General features: G+C 40.3%; 1 protein-coding gene across 1 annotated transcript in view; it reads right to left on the bottom strand.

Moving 5' to 3' along the window:
* Nucleotides 1-8,920: 8,920 nt before the first annotated feature.
* Nucleotides 8,921-22,748, bottom strand: part of pdcd4b (programmed cell death 4b) — a 73,722-nt gene continuing 59,894 nt past the window's right edge. Inside the window, exons 6-12 of the mRNA XM_034187303.1 lie at nucleotides 22,439-22,660; nucleotides 13,658-13,755; nucleotides 12,661-12,775; nucleotides 12,388-12,495; nucleotides 9,770-9,880; nucleotides 9,528-9,667; nucleotides 8,921-9,387 (exon numbers count right to left, since the gene is read on the bottom strand). Coding sequence (XP_034043194.1) covers nucleotides 9,327-9,387; nucleotides 9,528-9,667; nucleotides 9,770-9,880; nucleotides 12,388-12,495; nucleotides 12,661-12,775; nucleotides 13,658-13,755; nucleotides 22,439-22,660 — 855 coding nt within the window. The 3' untranslated portion in view covers nucleotides 8,921-9,326. The remainder of the gene's footprint in view (nucleotides 9,388-9,527; nucleotides 9,668-9,769; nucleotides 9,881-12,387; nucleotides 12,496-12,660; nucleotides 12,776-13,657; nucleotides 13,756-22,438; nucleotides 22,661-22,748) is intronic.

Below are 22,748 nucleotides of genomic sequence, written 5' to 3'. Positions count from 1 at the left end.
CTACTGGGATTATGTCAAAAATCAAAATAATGCAATAGGAAAATACATATAGGAAGGCCCTTCGGCTCTTCCCTTATTTCTGCATTCAGGGTCGCCACAGCAGATCCAAGGTGGACCTGCATGTTGAATTGTTGAATTGGTTACTCTTAAGATTGAGTAATCAGCAAAGTAACTAATCAACAAAGTATCTAATAGTTACTTTTCTGAGTATGCAATCTTAAAAATAACCAAGTTAGATTACTAGTTACTTTTTAGTTACATTCAGCAGCTGGCGACAAGTTGTCCTCAGCTGCTAATGAAATAATTGTATAATGTAACTGTATAAAGTAACTAAAGTAACTTTTCGAAGTAACTGTGGCAAAACTGGTAATAATTATGCAAAGTTTTTATAATGATTTGAATGATGGCTGCATCCAGATTGTAATTATCAATGCACATTGTTCACTTTTGTTACATAATATCTGTAATTTCTCCAAAAATATTAGTCATATCAACTTTCCATTTTCACTGTGTTCATCCTTGACCCAAAATACATAAGCATACCAAACAACAAATGTCAGCTCTCTTAGGTTTCTCCATAATCGAAGGTGCAGGGCACGCACGTACACACACACACACACACACACACACACACACACACACACACACACACACACACACACACACACACACACACACACACACACACACACACACCCCATTGACTATATCACAACATAAAAAAAAAATATCACAACATAAATGGAAGCAGCATGGTGGCTTAGTGGTTAGCACTGTTGCCTTACAGCTAAAAGGTCATGGGTTTGATTCTCATCTGTAGCCTTTCTATGTGGATTACAATATATAAAAAAATTGATTGATTGATTGATTGATTGATTGATTACTCCGGTTTCCTCCCACATTTAAAGACATGCAGGTTAGATGAATTGGAAACTTTATAATTGCCCAGGTCTCCTTTGCAAAAGAGGTCTTGATCTCAATGAGACTAACCTTGTTAAATAAATGAATAAATTAAAAAGGTAGTGTGGTTAAAAATGTCTATAAATTTAAATAAAACAACATTTATGCGATTTGGAATTTGTGGTGTAGATGCTGAGGTGCAAATCAAAATCGAAAATGTTAATATTGAGATAGTGTACGAAAGAAAAACAAACGTGAGACTGGGCTGGTATGACAATACAATTCTAGGGGTGATATTGGACCACAAAAACAGCTGGAAATCCCACATAAGTTATGTTCAATCAAACATGGCAAAGAGTGTGGCAGTTTTGGGGAAAGCTAGACAGGTACTGGAATATATGTCACTGTTTATGATCTTACTGTTCTTCTATTTTACTGTATCTAAACTACTGTGTGGAGGTTTGGGGTAACACCTATAAAAGCAACCTAAAAGCATTATACATAATGCAAAAAGAATAATTATGATTGTGCATAATGTGGGATACAGGGAACACACCAACACACTGTTTTTAAGGTCACATGCATTGAAATTTGAGGATTTGGTTCAATTTACAGCAGCACAGATTATGCATGAAGCAAAAGCAACAAATAATTTACTTTTTATTTTAATTTACTTTTAATTTACTACCAGTTGGGGAGCATTTAAAAATGCTTTGTGACAGGGAGGGGGGGTTATAATTTAAGAAGAATGTTATACTACAAAAAAAACAAACAAACAAAGCATTGCGTTACTGGATGGGTACTGGATTTACGTGGTGATGTAATTAAGATGTCAATTAATTTAATGTGTGAATAGTGAGAAGGGGGTAGGAATTTATGTGTATACTTTGTCCTGCTGTTCTAGCACTGTTTCTTTGTTGATTTTTTAAATCCATTAATTCATTTGTTATGTTTATTGTTCCGGTTGTTGGGTTGTGTTGTTCAAGAGTGGCCTCTAGGTGTCAGCAAAGTACCACATGTGAAAAAGCGAAGATCCAACGCAGGTCACGTGATTCCTCCCGCAACGTTGGCCTGACAACCGCAGTAATCTTTGCTCGACGCTAAAGGTGAGATTATAGGGATAGTTTAATTTATATGAACATTTGATTAAATACAACGATGGAACTATCTCGTTGCGTATTTAACTGCATCGGCACATTTGCAAGATGCCCTTTGTAGTGTTGTCAATTAGCTGCTTGCTAACGTTGGCAGCTATATTAGCCAGGACAAACAAGCCATTAACCTATTTGTTTGCTTTACAGCAATCAAGCACTCAGAAGATACAATGCCAGAAGTCAAATCAATATTTAGAGAAGTTTTACCAAAACAAGGTTTGTATCACGACAGGTTAGGTATTTAAATTGCATTTCCCCCCTAAATAAAGGGAGTTAATTTGTTAAGCATGTAACGCCAGTTACGACATTTGTAAACAATTGCAAAGAAATGAAACAATAAGACTCTTTATTACATGGCTACGACAGTACACTCGCTCTGATTGGCTGATTTCCCATCTGATATTTAACCATATCAGACTGTTACTGTGACAACTGGTCCGGATCGCGTATCAGATTTGCGACTTTGACATCTGACATTTTCTCTCGTTGAATTGGAGGAATTCTCAGCAAACGAGCTCAAAGTGGACATGCAAAATGAAGACCAACAAGATGAAAACACAGCTCCTAACAGTCAAGAACAGATTGAACACTTCATACTCCAAAAAAATCTGTTAAATTTTGTTGACGCAGCTAAAAAAACAGGCATATAATAAACCATTTATTAACCTTGGTTGCTCGGTCTGTACGAGAAAATATCAGACCTCAGTGTTTTTTGCACAGACCTCACTACGCTTGGTCCGTACTGTCAAGTCCTCGGTCTGATATTTTCCCGTACAGACGTCGCCACTTGGTTAATAACCTGTTAGTCTTCAACTTGGTTTTTTGCTCGGGGGTCACACTCATGTGATTTGGCTCAAGTTTACACCAGATGCCCTTCCTGACAAAACTGCACATTACATGGAGACATACAAAGTTTTGTGGGGGTTTGAACTGGGAACCTTCTGCACTGAAACCAGGTGCACTAACCAGTTGGCCATCACCCCTGCTTTCAACTTTGTTTACATAAATCATTAAAATAGTACAAACAACATGGCACTGGGTGTAAATTACTCTGGAGTAGGCAGTTCTCCTGAATAATGAGGAAAGCCACCAAGACACCCATGTCAAGTCTGAAGGCATTATAGGCGGTGTGACTGGAGAAACTACAGCTCGTGTCTGTTGAGGCACCAGTCACAGATTCATGGTGAAGTGAGCAGAGAAGGATTTTAATCCAAAAAATCAAATCTCAGCTCAAGTCTCCCATGCGCCTCCTGGCAGACTCGCTGAAGGGTCACGCTTTCTATTAGGAAAATTTAGGTTGTCTACTTACAGTACTTGTTAAAATGGAGGGACTGTGTACGAGGTCTATTAGAAAAGTATCCGACCTTATTATTTTTTTCAAAAACCATATGGATTTGAATCACGTGTGATTGCGTCAGCCAAGCTTGAACCTTCGTGCGCATGCGTGAGTTTTTTCACGCCTGTCGGTTGCGTCATTCACCTGTGAGCAGGCTTTGAGTGAGGAGTGGTCCACCCCTCTCATCGTTTTTTCATTGTTTAGGAATGGCTCAGAGACTGCCGCTTTGCTTTATCAAAATTTTTTCAGAAACTGTGAGGGACATCAAAGTGGACACCATTCGAGAAATTCAGATGGTTTTTGGTGAATATTTTATGGGCTTCAAAGAGATTATGGAGTGTTACTGTCACTTTAAGGACGGCCCAGAGCGACTGGTGGTGTGCCGCACTCCGAAGCCGCCATCGACAGGCTGAGCGACCATTTCATTTCTAAACGGATGGCTGTATGGATCCGTGACCATCGTGTGCAATTTCTCTGGTTATCACAAGAGCTGGACATCAGCCATTTTCCGGAAGATTTCACTTTTAACAAGAGATTTTGTCATGGAAAGCCGAGCGGAGGCTTTGCGCATCACGATGGATAAGCTACTGGAACGAGACAAAACCACCTCCGTTTTGGTCTCACAGGACAGCTTTGAGATGGCGTTCAGACAGCTGTCGGTGGTTTTTCCTTCAAGTGATTATCCGAGAAATTGTGGATGTGCCTGGACATGCCAGAACATGTCCCATGAGGCTTCATCACGGCGTTGCTTTGTGCCATGCGGCACCGCCGCGATGCGTGGAATTCCTCCGCACGTCTGTCTCAATGTGCCGAAAAAGTGCTGATGTCCACGTCTTTTCACAATTCCTGTGCTAGCCAGATGACATCCCAGATAAAACACAGCATCCAGTTTGGAAATGAACGGCACATTCCACTGTTACAGGAGTTTTTGTCATGGAAAGAGGAGCGGAGGCTTCGCGCATCGTGACGGTGCCATATGGCGCAAAGCAACGCCGTGATGAAGCCTCACAGGACATGTTCTGGCATGTCCAGGCACATCCACAATTTCTCAAAGCGGCAGTCTCTGAGCCATTCCTAAACAATGAAAAAAACGACGAGAGGGGTGAACCACTCCTCACTCAAAGCCTGCTCACAGGCGAATGACGCACCCGACAGGCGTGAAAAAACTCACGCATGCGCACGAAGGTTCAAGCTTGGCTGACGCAATCACACGTGATTCAAATCCATATGGTTTTTGAAAAAAATAATAAGGTCGTATACTTTTCTAATAGACCTCGTATATATAAAAAATGATCGAATGCCCTAAATACTTTGTGTGATATTTTTACATCAACACTTGAACTTACCAGATCTGATACTAATATTACACATTATGTAAAATCACTTATCCAGTGTAAAACTTGTACCAAAGTAACATGCAGATCCATATTGGATCTGGTGTGATGATCCTCCCAAAAAAGGGAGAAGTTGAATGAACTTACCAGGTGAAATATTTGATTTCGAGAGACGACGTGATTTGGCAATGCTTTGTCAGTAATCTGTTTTGCCATATTTGTCATTGGTGCAGTTGCATCTGTAAAAATACTTATGTCCAGTTCACCTACCACCTCATGTTTGACCCCTCCCAAATATCACAGATAAATCTGAAATAGGTTGGGCATGTTGTCGTTTATTTCAGTTTCCTGTAAATGACCCATTATGCATCATCGATCTTTCTGATCTCGGTTGTATTTGACAGATAACTTGGACTACAACTGTACTGAATCAGATGAAATAGTGTAAACTTAGAAATCTATGGTGCTGTAAACTTTCATTTATACGCTATTTACTTATGACTTGCACATATAGGGCAGCTTTCCATGGAAGATGTTCCAAGCATGGTTCTTTGCAAGCCCAAGCTGCTGCCACTCAAATCAGTCACCTTGGAAAAACTGGAGAAGATGCAGCTGGAGGCACAAGAGGCTGTCAGGCAGCAAGAGCTGGTGAGCAAGGAGCCCCCGCAGTAAAGCTTCAGCAGAGGATGTGCAATCTATGTCACATTACCCCCCGGCCAAAAAAAAAAAAAGAATGACAAGCACTGGCGTAATAAGTATTTATGTGGATATGCAGAAAAGAAACCACATTCCTGGAGTTTTATTCCATAAACATAACTCCCGAGTGGCTGATGTAGCAGAAACATTAATAATAATCAGGTCCATTTTGAATTCAGATGGTGACTCCAAAGACTTTGGAGTCATCGACTAAAATTCCAGAGTCTTATAATTTAATTCTGGATTCAGAAACTAAATTAAGTGTAAGTCCTGACTGAGTTATATTTTAACAAAGCCCAGGTAACTTCTGTCACTAAGACCGACTCACTCTCGTTTACAGCAGGTAATAATATTATCATGGCAGTTTCACAATGTAACTCAACTTATCTGTGAGTATTTTGATGGTACTCAAAAAGGATGCTAGTTAGACATTTTAAAAAAGGCTCATTTGAAAGTTTTTTTTGCTATAAAAGATACCTATCCCCCCCAATTGTACATTCATGCAATGTGTAAGTTTTATGACAAACAATATAAATAAAGCATAAGACTGTGTAACTGTGGTTGTATTTATATGAAGACACAAATTCAAATATTAATATGTGTACTGTCTGCATGAAACCTTTTGAAAAAATAAAATCTTGTTTATGGAAACTTTGTCATTCAGTCAAAGCAAAGTTAATGACTCAGCAGCTTTGCCAGAATTAAGACTCAGATACCTTTGGTGTTAATTAGTTATTACAATAAGGACTGTTAGTAATTTGTGAGGGTATATTGGTGGTGGTAGAATTATGCAAAATGGTTGAAAGTGTGAAATTACATTAGCTTGCAAATATTGCAGTTACTCTGCCTTGAGAGTTTGATTCAGTTGACCTGGCTGTGCTCTGGGATTGTGAATTTGGGAGATCCCCAACAAGTTATTGCACATCATAGCTGGCCAGTCTATATGTATGGTTAATGCTAAGCAGAATGAGGGCAGAATCTCTGTCTTCTTCCGTTCTGGGTCCTGCGCTTTTCTATACTTCCATGGACTGGGTTTCTTGGTGAGGAAAAGTTTTCTGGCTAGGATTTACAGATGATGCTGTGATCTTTGCAGAATCAACTGATACCTGATAGCAGCATTTGAGAAATTAGGACTCAAGAGTGTCTGGATTTGTGATGGTCTTTCATCAACTTTCTGGACTGGGTGATCAGAAGTTTATCATGTGCAGAAAAAAATATCAAAGTTGTAGAGGTTCACTGTAAACAGAGTTCATATGTTCAGGTCCTGTGCTTTTAAGTTCAGGAAATGCCCAGGAAGAGCTCAAGGAGCCATGAGTTCCCTGGACAGAAGTGTTTAGTGACACTACATTGCATTATTCAGCCACGGTTTGACATGGCCAATGATTTTGTGCAGCTGGTTGGCCACGGCATGATACGTCCAACCTGCATACGACATGCCGTTCAAATGCAGCGAACACGATCAGATGGCAGTGCGACCTCATCTTGCCCACCCGCCTTTTGAATGAGTTTCCAGCGTAAGCAGTATGCGGATATAGAGTGCATATGTCGTGCACGAATGAATGTGGCAACTGCTGTATGGGGCATTCAAGTGCGGCTCCGATTTCGCCAGAGTCCCATTTGACTCCGTGTGTCATTCTGCCTCAATTGTATTATGTGTGAAGAGGCCCACTTTTGCAGGCCCAGTTTATGAAGCAGGGAGATAGATAGAGATGCCTTTTATCGGCTTAGTACTTAAAACTTTATAGTCAAAGAATAAATGTGGTAGTGTGTTGTGGGGACAGGCTTGTTAAGTTAAACCAGTCTTACCTCTCGTGCAAAGGTTTAAAATTTAAATCACCCAGTTGAGGTGGTTTAAGCCAGTTCATCCTGGTCTAAAGCCAAGATGGCAGCAATTGTACTTCAAGACATAAACAGGAAGACACATTGGAGTTCCACAATCCCTCAAATCCATGTTTTAGATTTTGAATTGAACAAATATCTTGCAGCAATATTCATGTAGTATTAAGTCTGCTAGGGCTGAAAACATGTTGGATGGCTGTATGTTTCACAACTCTTTGAAATCATTGCACAATTTTCTGCTGGGAGACAAATAAGGAAATAGTGATTAAATTGATTTTGGTCCCAGAACTTCGTCTTTTGTTCCTTACATTGTTCTCCAAGTACCACAAACAAGAATCCACTAGAACTGATTTTTAACAAACAAAATATTTTTTCTCAAAAATATATAACCAACCTCTATTTTACCTTTTTTGGTATGCTGTTTAATTATGACAGCAGAATTTCTCTTTTGAGTTGTATTTACTCAAATAGAGCTTACATTTCTGCTTTGAAGTTTTCACATCATTGCCACCTATTGAGGTCAAAGAGAGGTTTTCCAACAGAATAAAACACTGACCTATGCGTTTTCATACTGACAAAAGCAAAAAATGAAACCACAACAAAAATAAAATGCACTTCCAGGCTGTCATACATGTGCAAAGGACAAAACAATTGAGGCAATTTGTACAGCAAGTACTTGGTACACTACTTTTTTTTTTTTTTTGTTAAAGACTGTAGGCAGGGAACCTTAACAGGCCACTGGTACCAGGTCACTTCAGGGGATCTTTGTGTACTGTTGCAATGATTTTGCATTACTTACTCAGATTAGCACAATCGCTTGCATTGTAAGGCAGTGTCAGCTTTGATATTGTGACAATGTCACATTTTTTCTGTGCATGAGCCAGCACACAGGTGCCTCAGTACTGAGGATCCAGCAACTGGAGGCCAAGGCGTTGCCCACTTTTCACCTGGCTGCAGCAAATCGATTGGTGGTAGATGGGTGGGCAGGTTGTCTACCTGGGAAGTTGCCATCCAGGACCTAAAACAGTGCTGCAGGGTGATGCACAGCCTCAGCGCATGCTCCATGACCTGACCTGTAGTCTTAGTGCTAAGACACTTAATACTCTTGCTGTGTAGACGTTGTACTATGGTGGGTACTTTCCCTTTCTTGGAGTTTACCAGCTTTCTTCGGTGGTATCGTGGAAATTACAATTTGTCATGGTCTCTCTCTCTCTCTCTCTCTCACACACACACACACACACACACACACACACACACACACACACACACACACACACACACACACACACACACACACACACACACACACACACACACACCACACACACACACACACACACACACACACCAACCAAAATGAGCATCTCTGAAGCATTGCCTAAATACGGCAAAGCAGAACATTAAGTCATAATGTCTTAATGATGTGAGTTAATGTGACATTCTGAAGAGTTTTTGGATCATGATTTATTGGACAAAGAACCAACACTTGGTATGTTCACATATCAATGCTCACCAGTTACAAAAATAAACAATTCTATGCAGCATTTGGCCACTGCTCCCCTCAGTCTTTGTCTCAAATAATGACATCTTTGTGTTATTTTAAAGGGTTAAAAAAAAGGGGGGCAAAGTTGAGCAAAGCACATAAACAGCAGCTAGTCAAGCAGTTTTGCATTTAACCAAAAAGTTTCTGTATTTATTTTAACATCCATTACAAAGCTCTTGCCAGAAACCAGTCAAATCTGTATAAACACTGCTGTCTAGAAAACAAAAGGAATGGCAGTGAAATCAAGAACATACTGTACAGAACATGTGCCGTCCGGCACTGACAGATGTGGCACTTTGAGGGTTAGCTTATTTAGGTTTGTACTGAAACAGCTTGGAACATGTGATCTACTTCAGTTTTCAATCAAAAGTGCATGTGTGACTCCACCTCACTTTAAGAAATGTACATTCTTAACGGCTGGGGGGGGGGGGGGGGACAACTGTACCCAACTATTATGTAAAATATATGCAAGTGTAAAAAGTAGCTTCTTATCTTCACAAAGTCTGGCGTGTAAAAAGAACTCTTTAGTAGCTTTCAATTTTGACACAGCCACCATCTCCCTCACTGACAAACCTCTTGCGGCCCCTGAGAAGAGATGACATCAACACAGCAGCTCCTGTTAGTGCATTTTGGACTCACTCATCTGTTTAAATACAGCAAACACAAGAGCTGAAATAGCCGCCATCAGCCATGACAAACATGCGCTGTCATCACCACCCACTTACCGACAGGGGCAAAGATCCCTGAGCTTTGTGTCAATGATTCCCACACTGAAGCTCTTTTCAACAAACTGCTCCAAGATGAAGTACGCACGGGGGACATCGATATTGATTTCAGCAATGTCCATGTAAACTCTTTCAAAGCCCTAAGAAAATACACATCAACTTAGATTATATATGAAGCACAACACCAGTGAGCTGGTGCTGCTATCTGCAGTGAAAATCTGAAACAGTAGGTGGCACCACACCCTTCTCATTTGGTCCACAGTGATGATGGAGGACAAGGAGAGAGATTTGAGCAGCTGCAGAACCATCGTGAATGTTTTCTCTCCTTTGGACTCCAGCACCATAACGATTGCCTGAAGTGGAAACACAGCAGAAATACTCACACGCTTGCTTAAGTACTGGATTTTCCACATTACAATTCCCTTTTTGTTTTTGTATTTTTGTGTAGTTTGGGAGGTCCTGTGACTTGTATATTGAAAAAAAAATACTACACTGTCATCAACTGTGACAAGATGACAGTGTACAAGCATGACAAACTGCTGCAAATGACTGAAGTACTGTAATTCACACTCCACAGCAGAAGGTGGCAGTAATGCACCATTAAGCTGGATACCAACTGCCATAAAACAACAAGAAGAAAATACTGTTTCTCTGAAGGGGAAACATTCTGCATCTATCAACTGGCAACTTTTGAGCTCACATTCTGACCCCAACCAGAAGTACAGTTCACTGACCGGCTGCTTGAGGCCAACTTCAAAGCACAGCACATTCCCACAGAAGCCCATTTAAAAACATCCAACTTTACAGCAGAAATAAACATGTCTACAGCCTGGTACCAAAAATGGGTTTAGTCTCTATAGATAGTTTCCTCCCCCATGGCAACTGTACCCAGTGGGGGTGAATTATTTTCTAAGTTCTTAGTTTAAGAAATTTTAATTAATAAAATTCTATGTAATTGTGGGCGTGGCTGCTTTGAGTGATGGTCCAGTGATTCCGCCTCCAACTGTAATGGAGCCACTCGCTGTTGTGTTGTTGTGTCTGTTTTGAGTAATTTATTACAAACACCTGGAATAATAAGGCCTGTTGTGCCACTGCACAAGCATCCTAACGTATCCTCTAAGATGTCCCTGTTGCAATATTTATGATGAGTGAAACTCATGTAATGTTGTATACTAGTGTTAGCACTGGTTGCAGCGGTCGGTAGGTCCACTTAATGCACTATTATGGAGGGAATACGTGACTGCTAACTTTTACTGTCCACACCAAAGCAAACCGTTACGAGAACCACAGTGCAGTATCCAAATATATAATATTCTTAATAAAACACCCAAACCGAGGTTAGCGTTAGCTTGTGCTTTGGAGTCGGGGGAGGGGTTCACGTTTTGTCCATCACACAAGGAGCCACCCATGCTCCACTGCATTATGCAATGATGAGTTGATCGTGAAATCAGTGCGGGCCATGGTGACCTCAGGGTCATTTTGGCTGGTCTGGGTTTCTACAGAAAACCAATAAGCGGCGTAATGCGGGCTTTGTCCAGTGTATTATATATACACTCACACACACACATGTATATATATATATTATCAAGCAGTAATCTTCCATAGCCTCAGATGAAGCCCACCCGAAAGAAGACAAAGTTGCAGTTCCTTGACTGTCCGCTTGAGGCTGGCTCTAAAGGTGACCAGGTTCAAGTCCATGTTAAAATGTCCAGCATTAGAGCAGAAATATGTTTACAGCATGGTACAAAAACATTTTTGGTCTCTATAGATAGTTTCTCCCTCCATGATAACTGTACAGGGGGTGAATTTATGATCTATTAATAGAAATGTCATGAAAAGTTGACCAGGATGCAGTAGAGCGTCATTAAGGCTCTAAGGCAGGGGATGGGCAACTTGTTCCAGAAAGGGCCAAGAGGGTGCAGGTTTTCTTTGTATTAATCAGTGAAATCACCTGGTGGAGTCAGTGGCTGCAAAGAAAACTTGCACCCTCTTGGCCCTTTCTGGAACAAGCTGCTCACCCCTGCTGTAAGGGTTAAAGAATGAGTAAATTTATAAAATTCTACTCTCAAACTGAAAGACCACACCCTGAGTAAAGAGGAAACATAACTGTAATACTACTTGGCACTCCACTTATTTGGTCTGTGTGAGACAACAAGAATAGCAACAGCAGGTTAAATCTAAGGTAAGGGACTTATAAATAAATTATGTTTTCAAACGCTTAATTACATTGCAATTTTACTTCACATATACAGTCTGTTCAGTGGCCAAAAGAAGCAGTTTACTCTCATTTTGTGCCTTGTACAACACTAATAAGCTTGTTATCTTCTGCTTGCCAATGTAGTGTTTGCATTAGAATCAAAGAGTGTGCCGAATTTTCAGATGTTTAATTACACTGCAGATATGTAACCTATGATTGTCTGTTCAGTGGCAACAAGAAGCGGTTTACTTGTATTCTGTCTTGTACAACATGAAGAAACGTTTCCTTCTGCTCGCCAACATGGCGTTTGCATTAATAAATAAATAATGTGCAGATTAAGTTCACTTCGCTTCTTGCTGAATGAAGTTGTAGCATATTTCAAAAATAACTGTGACTTACAGACCTGTGTGACTTGTGTATTTATCCCCCACCTTCTTGGCACATACTACCAATACTCCAGTGAGACTTACTATAGTCTGGAAAATACGACCACATTTACTTCTGTCCATTCATCAATGTACCAAAAAGAACAGTTTTATAAAACAATTCTGGAACGCATTTAACTCCCACCACCAAGTTAGATGAATTAATTTATATATATTAGTTTTCAGGCTTTTCACAATTCTAAATGTACAGTATGTCAGGTTGAGGTTTAGGGTTTACCTCATAGACAAACTCATGGTGGAAATGAGGAACCTCCAGTTCCCTTAGACATCGCTCTGCCTCCTTGCTGTCTCCAGACAGGATGTACTCCTTCAGAAGCAAGTTCATCTGACAGAAGCAAACAAAACTCTTAAAATGTGCACCTACATGCAAAATATGAGGTTTGTGATACTATTTTTTTCCCTTGTATATTCCAGTGAAGAATTATGGCAAAAAAGCACACACACAAATCTGATCTGCCAATGTTCCTCTCAGAACACCTTATGACTGTACCTCTTTGACAAGCTGTATGACAGGACTTTGCCCACCACCTGTTCCCCACTGGCTGTCTCTGCGAAGTCCACCCATACTCATCTTCAGCAGTACTGCAGCCCGGTCCAACGCTGCCCTGGAGGATTAAAGTTGACTTTTAAGCTTGACTGACATCAAGATAACATACTAAACTTAAACAGCACTACGTGATATGCATTAACACACGCATTCCATATAATCCCACATAATGTAGTAGTAGTAGGTGTGTGTGTGTGTGTGTGTGTGTGTGTGTGTGTGTGCGTGCGCGCTGCAGGCTTAAAGTGCAGGCACACTGACCAGGATGGGCTTGTTTCAACTCAAACAGTTTGGCTCATTTGGGAAGGTGTGAACAGGTATGCGATTTCTGGAACAGACCAAAGTGATCCGCTCCCAAAGGCAAGAACATGTTCAGTTTCAATTTGACGATGGCGAGGACCCACAATGCACAAAATAAAATCAATCCAGACAGGATTTGTGCACATTACTGACAAATATCCTGTAGCTTAAGGTGTGACAGAGTAATGACTAAGACTTTTTTAATAAATAAATGGCAGTCAGAATAAAATTTGAGACAAACGTCAAACAGGTAGGTGTACAACCAAGTCCTGTTCAAATTTCTAACACTGGTGCCATATCAGCAAACAGGACTGTTGACAAGGGGTAGCCCTGGCAGAGCCCAACACCCACTGAAAGCAAGTCTTATGTGATGTCGACAACATGGACATAGCTCCTACCTTGGTCATATAGTAATAAGATGTGGATAAAACAAAATTTAAAAAGCCATTTATTTTTATATTTTTAACTGCAATGCCAGGAGAAAACATGAAAATCGGTATTTAAGACTTTTGAAAGAATGATTTTACACATTTTAATACCAATTAAGGCCTTAGTTTTATATTAACAAGTTCAATGCCTTTTAAGGATCTGCAGGAACCCTGTATTTAGTTTGTATCTATTAAAACTTAAAAAACAATCATACCTTGTATATTCACAGTCAACTCTTCCTTTGTAGCCTTCAATGTAACTCTTGGACACAATTTGGTCTTTCACAGCGCGTGCAATGAATTGGCCCACCAGCTAGAACACAAGCAGGAAAGAATACTTTATAAATGACATAGTGAGGGTTTTATGTTTTTTTTTTTAGGTCAGACAGCGCAGATTGTCATCACTGTTTATCCTGCTTAGTCATCCCTTCAATAACCAGAGAAGAGGATCATTTGTTTGTTAAAAGAACGCAGACTGCAGTGAAGTAAACTGTCATGAGCCTCATGTTCATCCAAAGACTTTTAGTTTTGACACATTATCGCATAACTGGACGACCTGTGTGAGGACTCACTGTAATGCCGCCGCAGCCCCCCAACAACAAGGATCAAGATCAAGACATATTGGAACCAGCGGCATAACCAGAAACAACTAAGGTGAGATTTTAGGTGGCTTTGACCCAAAGCAAAAAATGAGACAGGGGGGCATTTACTCCTATTTTAAGATCACATACAAATATTTTCACAGCCCATTTGCATAGACTATCAGTTTTATTGTATCCAAACAGTTTTGCTTACCATTGTTTAACAACATCACAGTTAGCTACAATTATCCATGTTAATTCCTCTTCATGTTTTTTTTTAAAAACAAAATACACAATTGTTAGGCATTTATGTAACAGGGTTTTAATCACGGTCAGCTAACTAACTCTAATCAGCCCTGAACGGTATTATGCAATGTGTCAATTAGGCGATATGTATACAATTCATTTATAAATAAATTCTTGATGCAGCACCCCCCCCCCCCAACTTTACAGGATTTATTTTTCCTCAACATTGTGTGACTACTTTGTAATGATCCACAATCAATTTCTTTCCAATACATTCCTTAAACATATCCTCAGCCATATTTGCACCTGTGTGGCGCTCCTTCTCTCTCTCTCTCTCTCTCACACACACACACACACACACACACACACACACACACACACACACACACACACACACACACACACACACACACACACACACATTAAACCACTTAGTCAAATTAAGAGTCATGTGGGGCTGGACCCCATTGCGGGGTACACCCTGGACAGGACGCCAGTCTGTCACAGGGCTACATACAGTGGTGGGCACAACTAACCAAAAAGTTAGCTTCAATAACAGCTAATCAGCTAAATGAAAAGTTATCTTTTATAACGCTAAACCAATAAACCACCCAAAAATTTATCGGAAGCTACCGCTAACCGATAACTTTCAGTATTGCTTCCGGTATTAACAAGCTCATTTTGAGTTTTAACACCACGATCACTTCTGGTAGCATCAAAGATGACCACAGACCCAAACAATGAGTCAGCACTTCTGTCTTTGTGCACCCTGCCCACTACTGAAAGCTCCTGTTTACTACATATCTTGCAACAGTGAAGCAGTTGAGGAGCTAAGGTCAACTCTACACACACGAAACAAGCCATTATTCCTTAACAGAATACAGCAGTGCCGAAGTGAGGCAGAGGTCTTGGAAAATAAAGCAGTTTTGACTTATGGTTTTGATTTAAAATCATCAAATTAACTCCGATAGAAAAACTCCATCCATCCATCCATTTTCTTCCACTTTATCCGAGTCGGTCGCGGGGGCAGCAGCTCAAGCAAAGCCGCCCAGACCTCCCGATCCACACACACCTCCCCCAGCTCCTCCGGGGGAACCCCAAGGCGTTCCCATGCCAGCCGAGAGATGTAGTCCCTCCAGCATGTCCTGGGTCTTACCCGGGGCCTCCTCCCAATGGGACGTGCCCGGAACACCTCTCCAGCGAGGCGTCCAGGGGGCATCCGGAAAAGATGCCCGAGCCACCTCAACTGACTCCTTTCGACGTGGAGGAGCAGCGTCTCGACTAGAATAACTCCATTAATGTTAATTCTGTCATTTGTACAAAGTTAAAATATAACACATATCTTTAATTTTAAATAATGCACTAATTCTGAAGTTTTGTAACAAACACAGACAGATGCCAAAGGGATTATGGGTAAATGAGCCTCCGCTAACACTGATTGGTTGACTCATTCATTCTATGTAAAAACCAACACGTTAATGTGAGGTGTGTGTGTGTGTGTTGGTGTTTGCATTTTAGTGTGCTTTTGTAAAATATGCATTTTTTTTATTTGTAAAAAAAAAAGCCATTTGCAAAAGCCAAAAAGTCAAGCTGTGATAGACAACCAACTGATATTAGCAGGGTCAAAATAAATAGAACACTGCCATCTACCAGATGCTCATACTGCCATGAACACTACTGGCCATTAGATGTCAGTAGAGACCGTGAAAACTTACCAAAACAAAATTCCAGATAATCTGTGAATGCTACAATTAAGGTGCATGGAATTTAATAAATGCAAACTAAATTTCAGACATCTTATATATATTACTCTGGAACAAAGACGGCAGACAGTGTCTGACATAAGGAGGACTCTAAAGCGTAAACAGGAATCGCTTGCATTGATTCCAACTGAAAATAATGGCGAAGCAACCTGGGCTTCTTCTGGCATTTTTACATAAAACAAGCACAATAACAACGTCTATAAACCCAGAGAATATATTCAAGAGAGTTTCAGGCAATATACAAAGGGTTTAATGCGGTTGTCTGTGTGGAGCCTGATCAGAGCATCTCAAATGCATTTCTTCTGTTGTGAATGTACTGAGATTACCCATAATACACCTGGACACAGCATGTCCACCCTAAAACCTTAAAAATTAGTGCATTACTTTAAAACTAAAACATATACCTGATATTTTCACTTTGTAAAACTTCAGACCTGACGTTAATTTAAATAACTTGTCCGAAATTAGTTTGGTTAAAATTTTAATCATAAGTTAAAACTGTATGCCTCTGGATGACTTGGGTGATATTGCCAACGCATCAGTATGGGGTCAAAAGAAATTATCTTTTTTCTTGTTTTTTTTGTTTTTTTTTTCTTTTCTGTGTCTAGTTCTCCTTTGCTTGCAGAGGACAGAGTGCTTTCTCCTGGAACTAGAGCCCCGTTTACACACAGACGGTGCTCCCGGAAGCGTCCCGGAAGAGTTTTTAGCCGTCTTAAGGATCACACGCTGTTGTTAACACCAGCACTAGGGGGCGTGGCTTAGTTCCGGCTTTACCGGGAATCGTCGAAAAAATTATTCAACATGTCGAATAATTCCGGGAGTGCTCCCGGAGACCTCCCGTGACGACAGTGACAATGCGAACAACGGCGTTTGATACTTTTCAATTGCCATTTCATCCTGCCGCTTCCTGTAGTGCCGCCGTCCTCGTCGCACCGCGATGACCAATCAGGGACTGAATATGTAGTGACATGGAGATGTCTGGAGTTTGAAGATGTGAACATGTCCTGTATCTGGTAGCAGCCTGTGAGCAGGACTTATGTCTCTTTTGTCCTTTATTTTACAATCATGAGAGAGTTTTTGGAGCGAGCAGCAGCACCACAGCAGCGTGGAGCAGAGGTTCTTTTTATTTTTATTTTACGTGCGTGCGCGCGCGAATCGTCCTGGACATTATTTTGCTTATTAGCTACACAGCTGTATAATAAAGCAAATGGTGACTGGCTTCTAAACACAATTATGACAGAGTTTTTTGGGGGAAAGAGTAAGGAGGAGCCCCGCAGCAAACAGCAGCAGCAGGGAGTGGCGTTTCTTTTTTTCTTTTTTTTTTACGTGTGCGCGAGCGAATCGTCTGTAGAGAATATTTTATTAATTAACTACACAGATGTATAATAAAGCAAATGGTGACTGGTTTCTAAACACAATTATGACAGAGTTTTTTTGGGGAAAGAGCAAGGAGGAGCCCCGCGGAGCGGAGTTTCTTTTTTTCCTTACTTTTTTTTACGTGCGCACGAGCGAATCATCTGTAAAGAATATTTTATTAATTAACTACACAGATGTATAATAAAGCAAATGGTGACTGGTTTCTAAACACAATTATAACAGAGTTTTTTGGGGGAAAGAGCGAGGAGGAGCCGGAGCAGAGTTTCTTTTTTGTTTCTTTTTTTTTTACGTGCGCGCGAGCGAATCATCTGTAGAGAATATTTTATTAATTAACTACACAGATGTATAATAAAACAAATGGTGACTGGTTTCTAAACACAATTATGACAGTTTTTTGGGGGAAAGAGCGAGGAGGAGCCCCGCTGCGCCTGCTCCGCCCCTTTCCACCGCGAAAACAGCCAGAACTACCGCGAACTTCGGTCTATGTACTACTCGCCGACAAAACCGTCTATGTGTTACCTGGGCTTAGCTCTCCTCTGTTTGCAGAGGATAGAACTGTACATCTACTACAAAACATTTAACAGGTAGATACAGAAATCTTTGATTGGTGCTGCAATGCACCATGAGAGTCTGGGGTTTTGCAGTTTTAAATGTTGTTATTGTGGTTTATGTTAGTTTAACAATGTTGTTAGTGTTATTGATTTATTGTGTTTTTGAAGCTTAATTCCTTTAGCCAATTTAGATAAGTCTCATACTGCAATGACCATGAGTGAAATGTTTAACTGGTTTTAATGTCATCAGCTATTGTCTTACAGCAGCTGTAACTCTGGACTTCTGGACTCACACCATTCCAGCAGGGGGTGGCAATCATCTTTATATTAAAAGCGTGATTGATTTTAAGTTCAATGTAAATACATAATGCAATTCTAAATACTTTAAAAATACATGAATTACACAAGAAAGTGAAAACACTTCTTTCCATTGCCGACCATTCAAAATAGAAATACAAAATAGAAATGAAATAATAGTGTATATAACAAGAATCTAAACAATTTAGAAATACATTAAGACAGTAAATTAAGATAAAAATTACACAATTAACAGGAAATAAAAGGGTTGAGTTCTAAAAATTGTTGAGGTCAAAAGTTCTAAAAACACACACGCCATTCCAACTCATTATACAAGCTTTGCTTAATTTATGACCACCCTTACCACAAAAATGCCAGCTACCTATTTTGTAAACACTACACAATCTAGAGCCAGTGGATCTCCACAGCCAATACACTAGTGTATTATAACAGCCAAGTGACCTGTGTGTTTGTGTGTGTGGCTTTGATCACGCAGACACCGGGGACAGCTGACATTTGCTGTTTCGTATGCTCATGTATTTTAGGTCCAGGATGAAGGCTACAAAAACGGAAAGCTGATAGGAGTTATAATTTCGAAGAAATTACTATTTTTAGCCAACCACTAAACAATGGACGTTGTGCTGCAATACACCGTGGGAGTTCAGGATTTTAAATGTTAATGTGGTTCATATTAGTTTAACAGTGTTGTTGATTTAGTGTTTTTGTAGTTCGATTGGTTTGTCAGTTTAGTTACGTATCATGTTGCTGGTACCATTAAGTGAGAAAAGTACAGTCTTAAGTGTCTTCCACCACTGTCTCTGTCGAAAATTAGAAGCACCTGCTTATGACAGAATGCGGGAAAGACAAAAAGTTCTCCGTGCCGGCATGCATGTGTAACTTTGACCACGGAAAACTGGGGACAGCTGACTTTTGCCGTTTGTTATGCTTATGCCTTATGGGTCAAGGATGAACGTCGCCAAAATGGAAAGATGATAGGACTAATGCTTTTGGAGAAACTACAGATATTAGCTAACATTGCTAACTACATTCTGGACTCACGTCATTCCAGCAGGGGGCAGTAAATCATCTTTATATTAAACGTGTGAGTGTGCTTGTGCATGATTTTATTTAGTAAGTTCAATGCAAGTACATAATATAATTGTAAATACCTTAAAAATACATGGACAACAAGAAAGTGAAAACTCTTATTTCCATTGTAGTCCATTTAAAAATGAAATGACAAAATAGAAGTAATAAAATAATATAAGTGTGTATATGATAACAAGAACCTACATAATTTCTAAATACATTAAGACTGTAAATTAACATAAAAAATACATAATTAACAAAAAATAAAAGGGTTGAGTTCCTCTTCTAAAAATTGATGAGGTCTCATGTCCTAAAAACATTCTGGACTCACACGCCATTTCAACTCATTATACAAGCTTTGCTTAATTTATTACCACCCTTTATGTCAATCAATCAATCAATTCAATCAATTTTTTTTATATAGCGCCAAATCACAACAAACAGTTGCCCCAAGGCGCTTTATATTGTAAGGCAAGGCCATACAATAATTATGTAAAACCCCAACGGTTAAAACGACCCCCTGTGAGCAAGCACTTGGCTACAGTGGGAAGGAAAAACTCCCTTTTAACAGGAAGAAACCTCCAGCAGAACCAGGCTCAGGGAGGCTACCTATGTCATAAACACTACCCAATCTAGAGCCTGTGGATCCCCACACGCAACACGCTAGTACACACACATATATTATTTCATATATATATATATATATACACACACACACACACACACACACATAATCCACCTGCTCCATTATCAATTCTGAATTAATTCATAATAGTCACCATCTGCATTGCAATGCATCTAGGTTTTTTCCTACCACTTAGTGTGGCACTTTTGTTGAATGCTGAGCGTCTGCAGACAGACAAGCATGACAGAAATGCAGTCCATTTCATTGGCAAACCTACAACATTTTTGTTACCTTACTTGAACTGAATGCCAATACTTCACAAAAATACTGACATGACAGATGACCGACAGTGACCTCATGGACATGTGTGCACATTTGTTTATAGTACAGTGTACACAATATGCATGAAACAAAAGTGCTGATTCTACTCTTCTGGCATGCACAAAGCCTGTGTTGATCAGTGACTATTGTTCCTGTGCAGACAAGAGCAGCTCCAACTCATATAACCCTAGGCTTTGGATAGACAAGAGGCAAAAGAGGCGAGAGTGAGAAAGTGAGCAAAAGAAAGAGGGCAGAGGAAAGGATGTGGAGGCAGGGCAGAGTCATATTGCCCCATTAAAGCAACAGACAGTGGGACAGAAACAACAAAGTGAGACAGTAAAAGGAGGACTGGAAGGCAGAAGATAAAAATCCTTTTGAGTCTCCCATGCTGAGCTAGCAATGTGCCACCACAGGCAGACAATGGGCAGATCTCATGTCTGAGCTCAATGTAGCGAAAGGAACAGAAATGCACAGGAACGAAAACATAATACCACAGTGTTGTTCTGCTCCAGCAGAGGCACAGTGAAGGTTCTCACACATCCAGGGTTCTGCAGAGCCTAAAAATGTTTAATGCTTTCACCAATCAAAAGGAGGGTGGAGCCTATGTCATTACTGCTGTCTGAAGAAGATATTGCAAAAAGAAAGACTAATTTTAAAAGCATTTTTTGGGGGAGATGAGTTTTAAGTCAGAAAAGTGCTGGTTAAATTACAACAAATTTATTTTGCTTTCTACCATTTTTACTTTTGGGTTGCTAGAGCAGAACTGGTATGGATCCTCTTGTTGATTTTTGGCACAACTGCACACCGGATGCCCATTCTGACATAACTCTGCAAAGCCCAAAAAGATATAATCAGTGACTTGAAAATGCTCATGTGCCCATTCCCTGACTTGTCTCAAGAAGACTTGCTGTAAAAGTGATGATTTAACACTGATATTTATAATAAATTGCCACTGAATGGATGTATATTAACAAATGAAATCAAGTTGCCCACACAAAACATAACATTTCTTGAGCTGATATGGTTTGTAACAGACTTTGGTGTATTGAATCATCACTTTTCTTATAGGTGGAGAAAGACTCTGTCTCGTCACTTCTAAAGTCTGGGGATCGTTTGGGAATCATAGGACCATGTTGCCAGCAAACACATTAGTACTCTGTCTGTCCATTTGCTGCTGTAAGACATTGCTACAGTGAAGTGTTTATTCAGGCTGATTAATTTCTGCTCTGTTCTCTGCCTGATGTCAAGCTGCTCATGAAGAGGCAGACCACCAGCGAGAAGGACCTGGGCACTGTTTCCATAGTTTGAAGCTTTGCAGATCCTCCTGTCCATCAATTAGTCGTACATCTGATCCGCCGAGATACTTCCAGAAGTGGGACGCGAGATCTACAGGGAACTGTGGAAATCCAGAGTTTGCTAATGATTTCTGGAAGCATATGGATCAATTCTGGAGAATGTTCCTTCTGGCTTTGATCACAACTTCGTAATTATAGTCCATTTTCTGAGATTCTGCTTTTTACCATTTGGATGTCTTTTCATCCATCCGTCATTGCAACCATTGAACTCTGGCTTCTTGTATGATTTCTTGGCTGCAACATTCTGCTTTTGTAAGCCTGATAACTCTTTGCTGTGCTTGTTTTGTTATTGTCACTATGATCAAAGCAGATGGACATCACAGACTCTGTTCTACTTAAGGTTTCAGCCTGCAATTTAAAAAGAAAATGCCTGAGGGAGTTCTTTTCCACTGTGGCGAATGTGCGCACTCAGGAGGTGGGTAAAGTTAGACCTCACTTGTGTGAAGTGGCTAAAATAGCACTGAGAATAAAACTAAGACCGTGTTCAGACTGGGGTTTGCATTCAATTTTTTCTGAATATTGAACGGCACAATTCAGATTTAAGCCAGATTGTTTCCAGCTCAACACACTTGTTGGAGGTGTGGGGGGATGTTGTTGCACTGCTTGCCTGTATCTATTTTTTTTTTTTTTTTTGCACAACCCTATTTTGGATGTCAGAGGCAAGAATGTGTCAGCCATCATTAGTCCATTGTCTTAACTGCCTTTCTATCTGAAGACATTTATGTAAATATTACTGTACCTATTTTTTTTTTTTTTCAGGTAAAATTATAGTATCACTTGCCCTTACTCACCTGTGGTGCTCCGGGTGTATCCAGCACTAAATCGGGTAGGTCTCGAAGCAGTTTGTCAAAAGAGCTTTCCATGTCATTGTGGGTCAACACAGGTCCACACAGATTGGCCAAGAGTCTGGAGGTGAGCTCCCGGTGGCTGGCCTTGGCCTCCAGCGCCAGTGACACTGCCAACGTAGGCACTTCACTCCGCATTGGACCCAAGTTCAGATTTGCAAGCAGCTCCTGTGTGTTGAGAGATTTAAAGTTTTTATGAGCTGTAATCTCGGGCATGTATTCTGGCCTACATCCTTATTTTATAAACAACACTAAA

Source organism: Thalassophryne amazonica, chromosome 15, assembly GCF_902500255.1.
Source record: "Thalassophryne amazonica chromosome 15, fThaAma1.1, whole genome shotgun sequence".
NCBI lineage: Eukaryota > Metazoa > Chordata > Actinopteri > Batrachoidiformes > Batrachoididae > Thalassophryne > Thalassophryne amazonica.
Note: the sequence above shows the minus strand (reverse complement) of the source record. Positions and strands in the feature narration are given on the sequence as shown.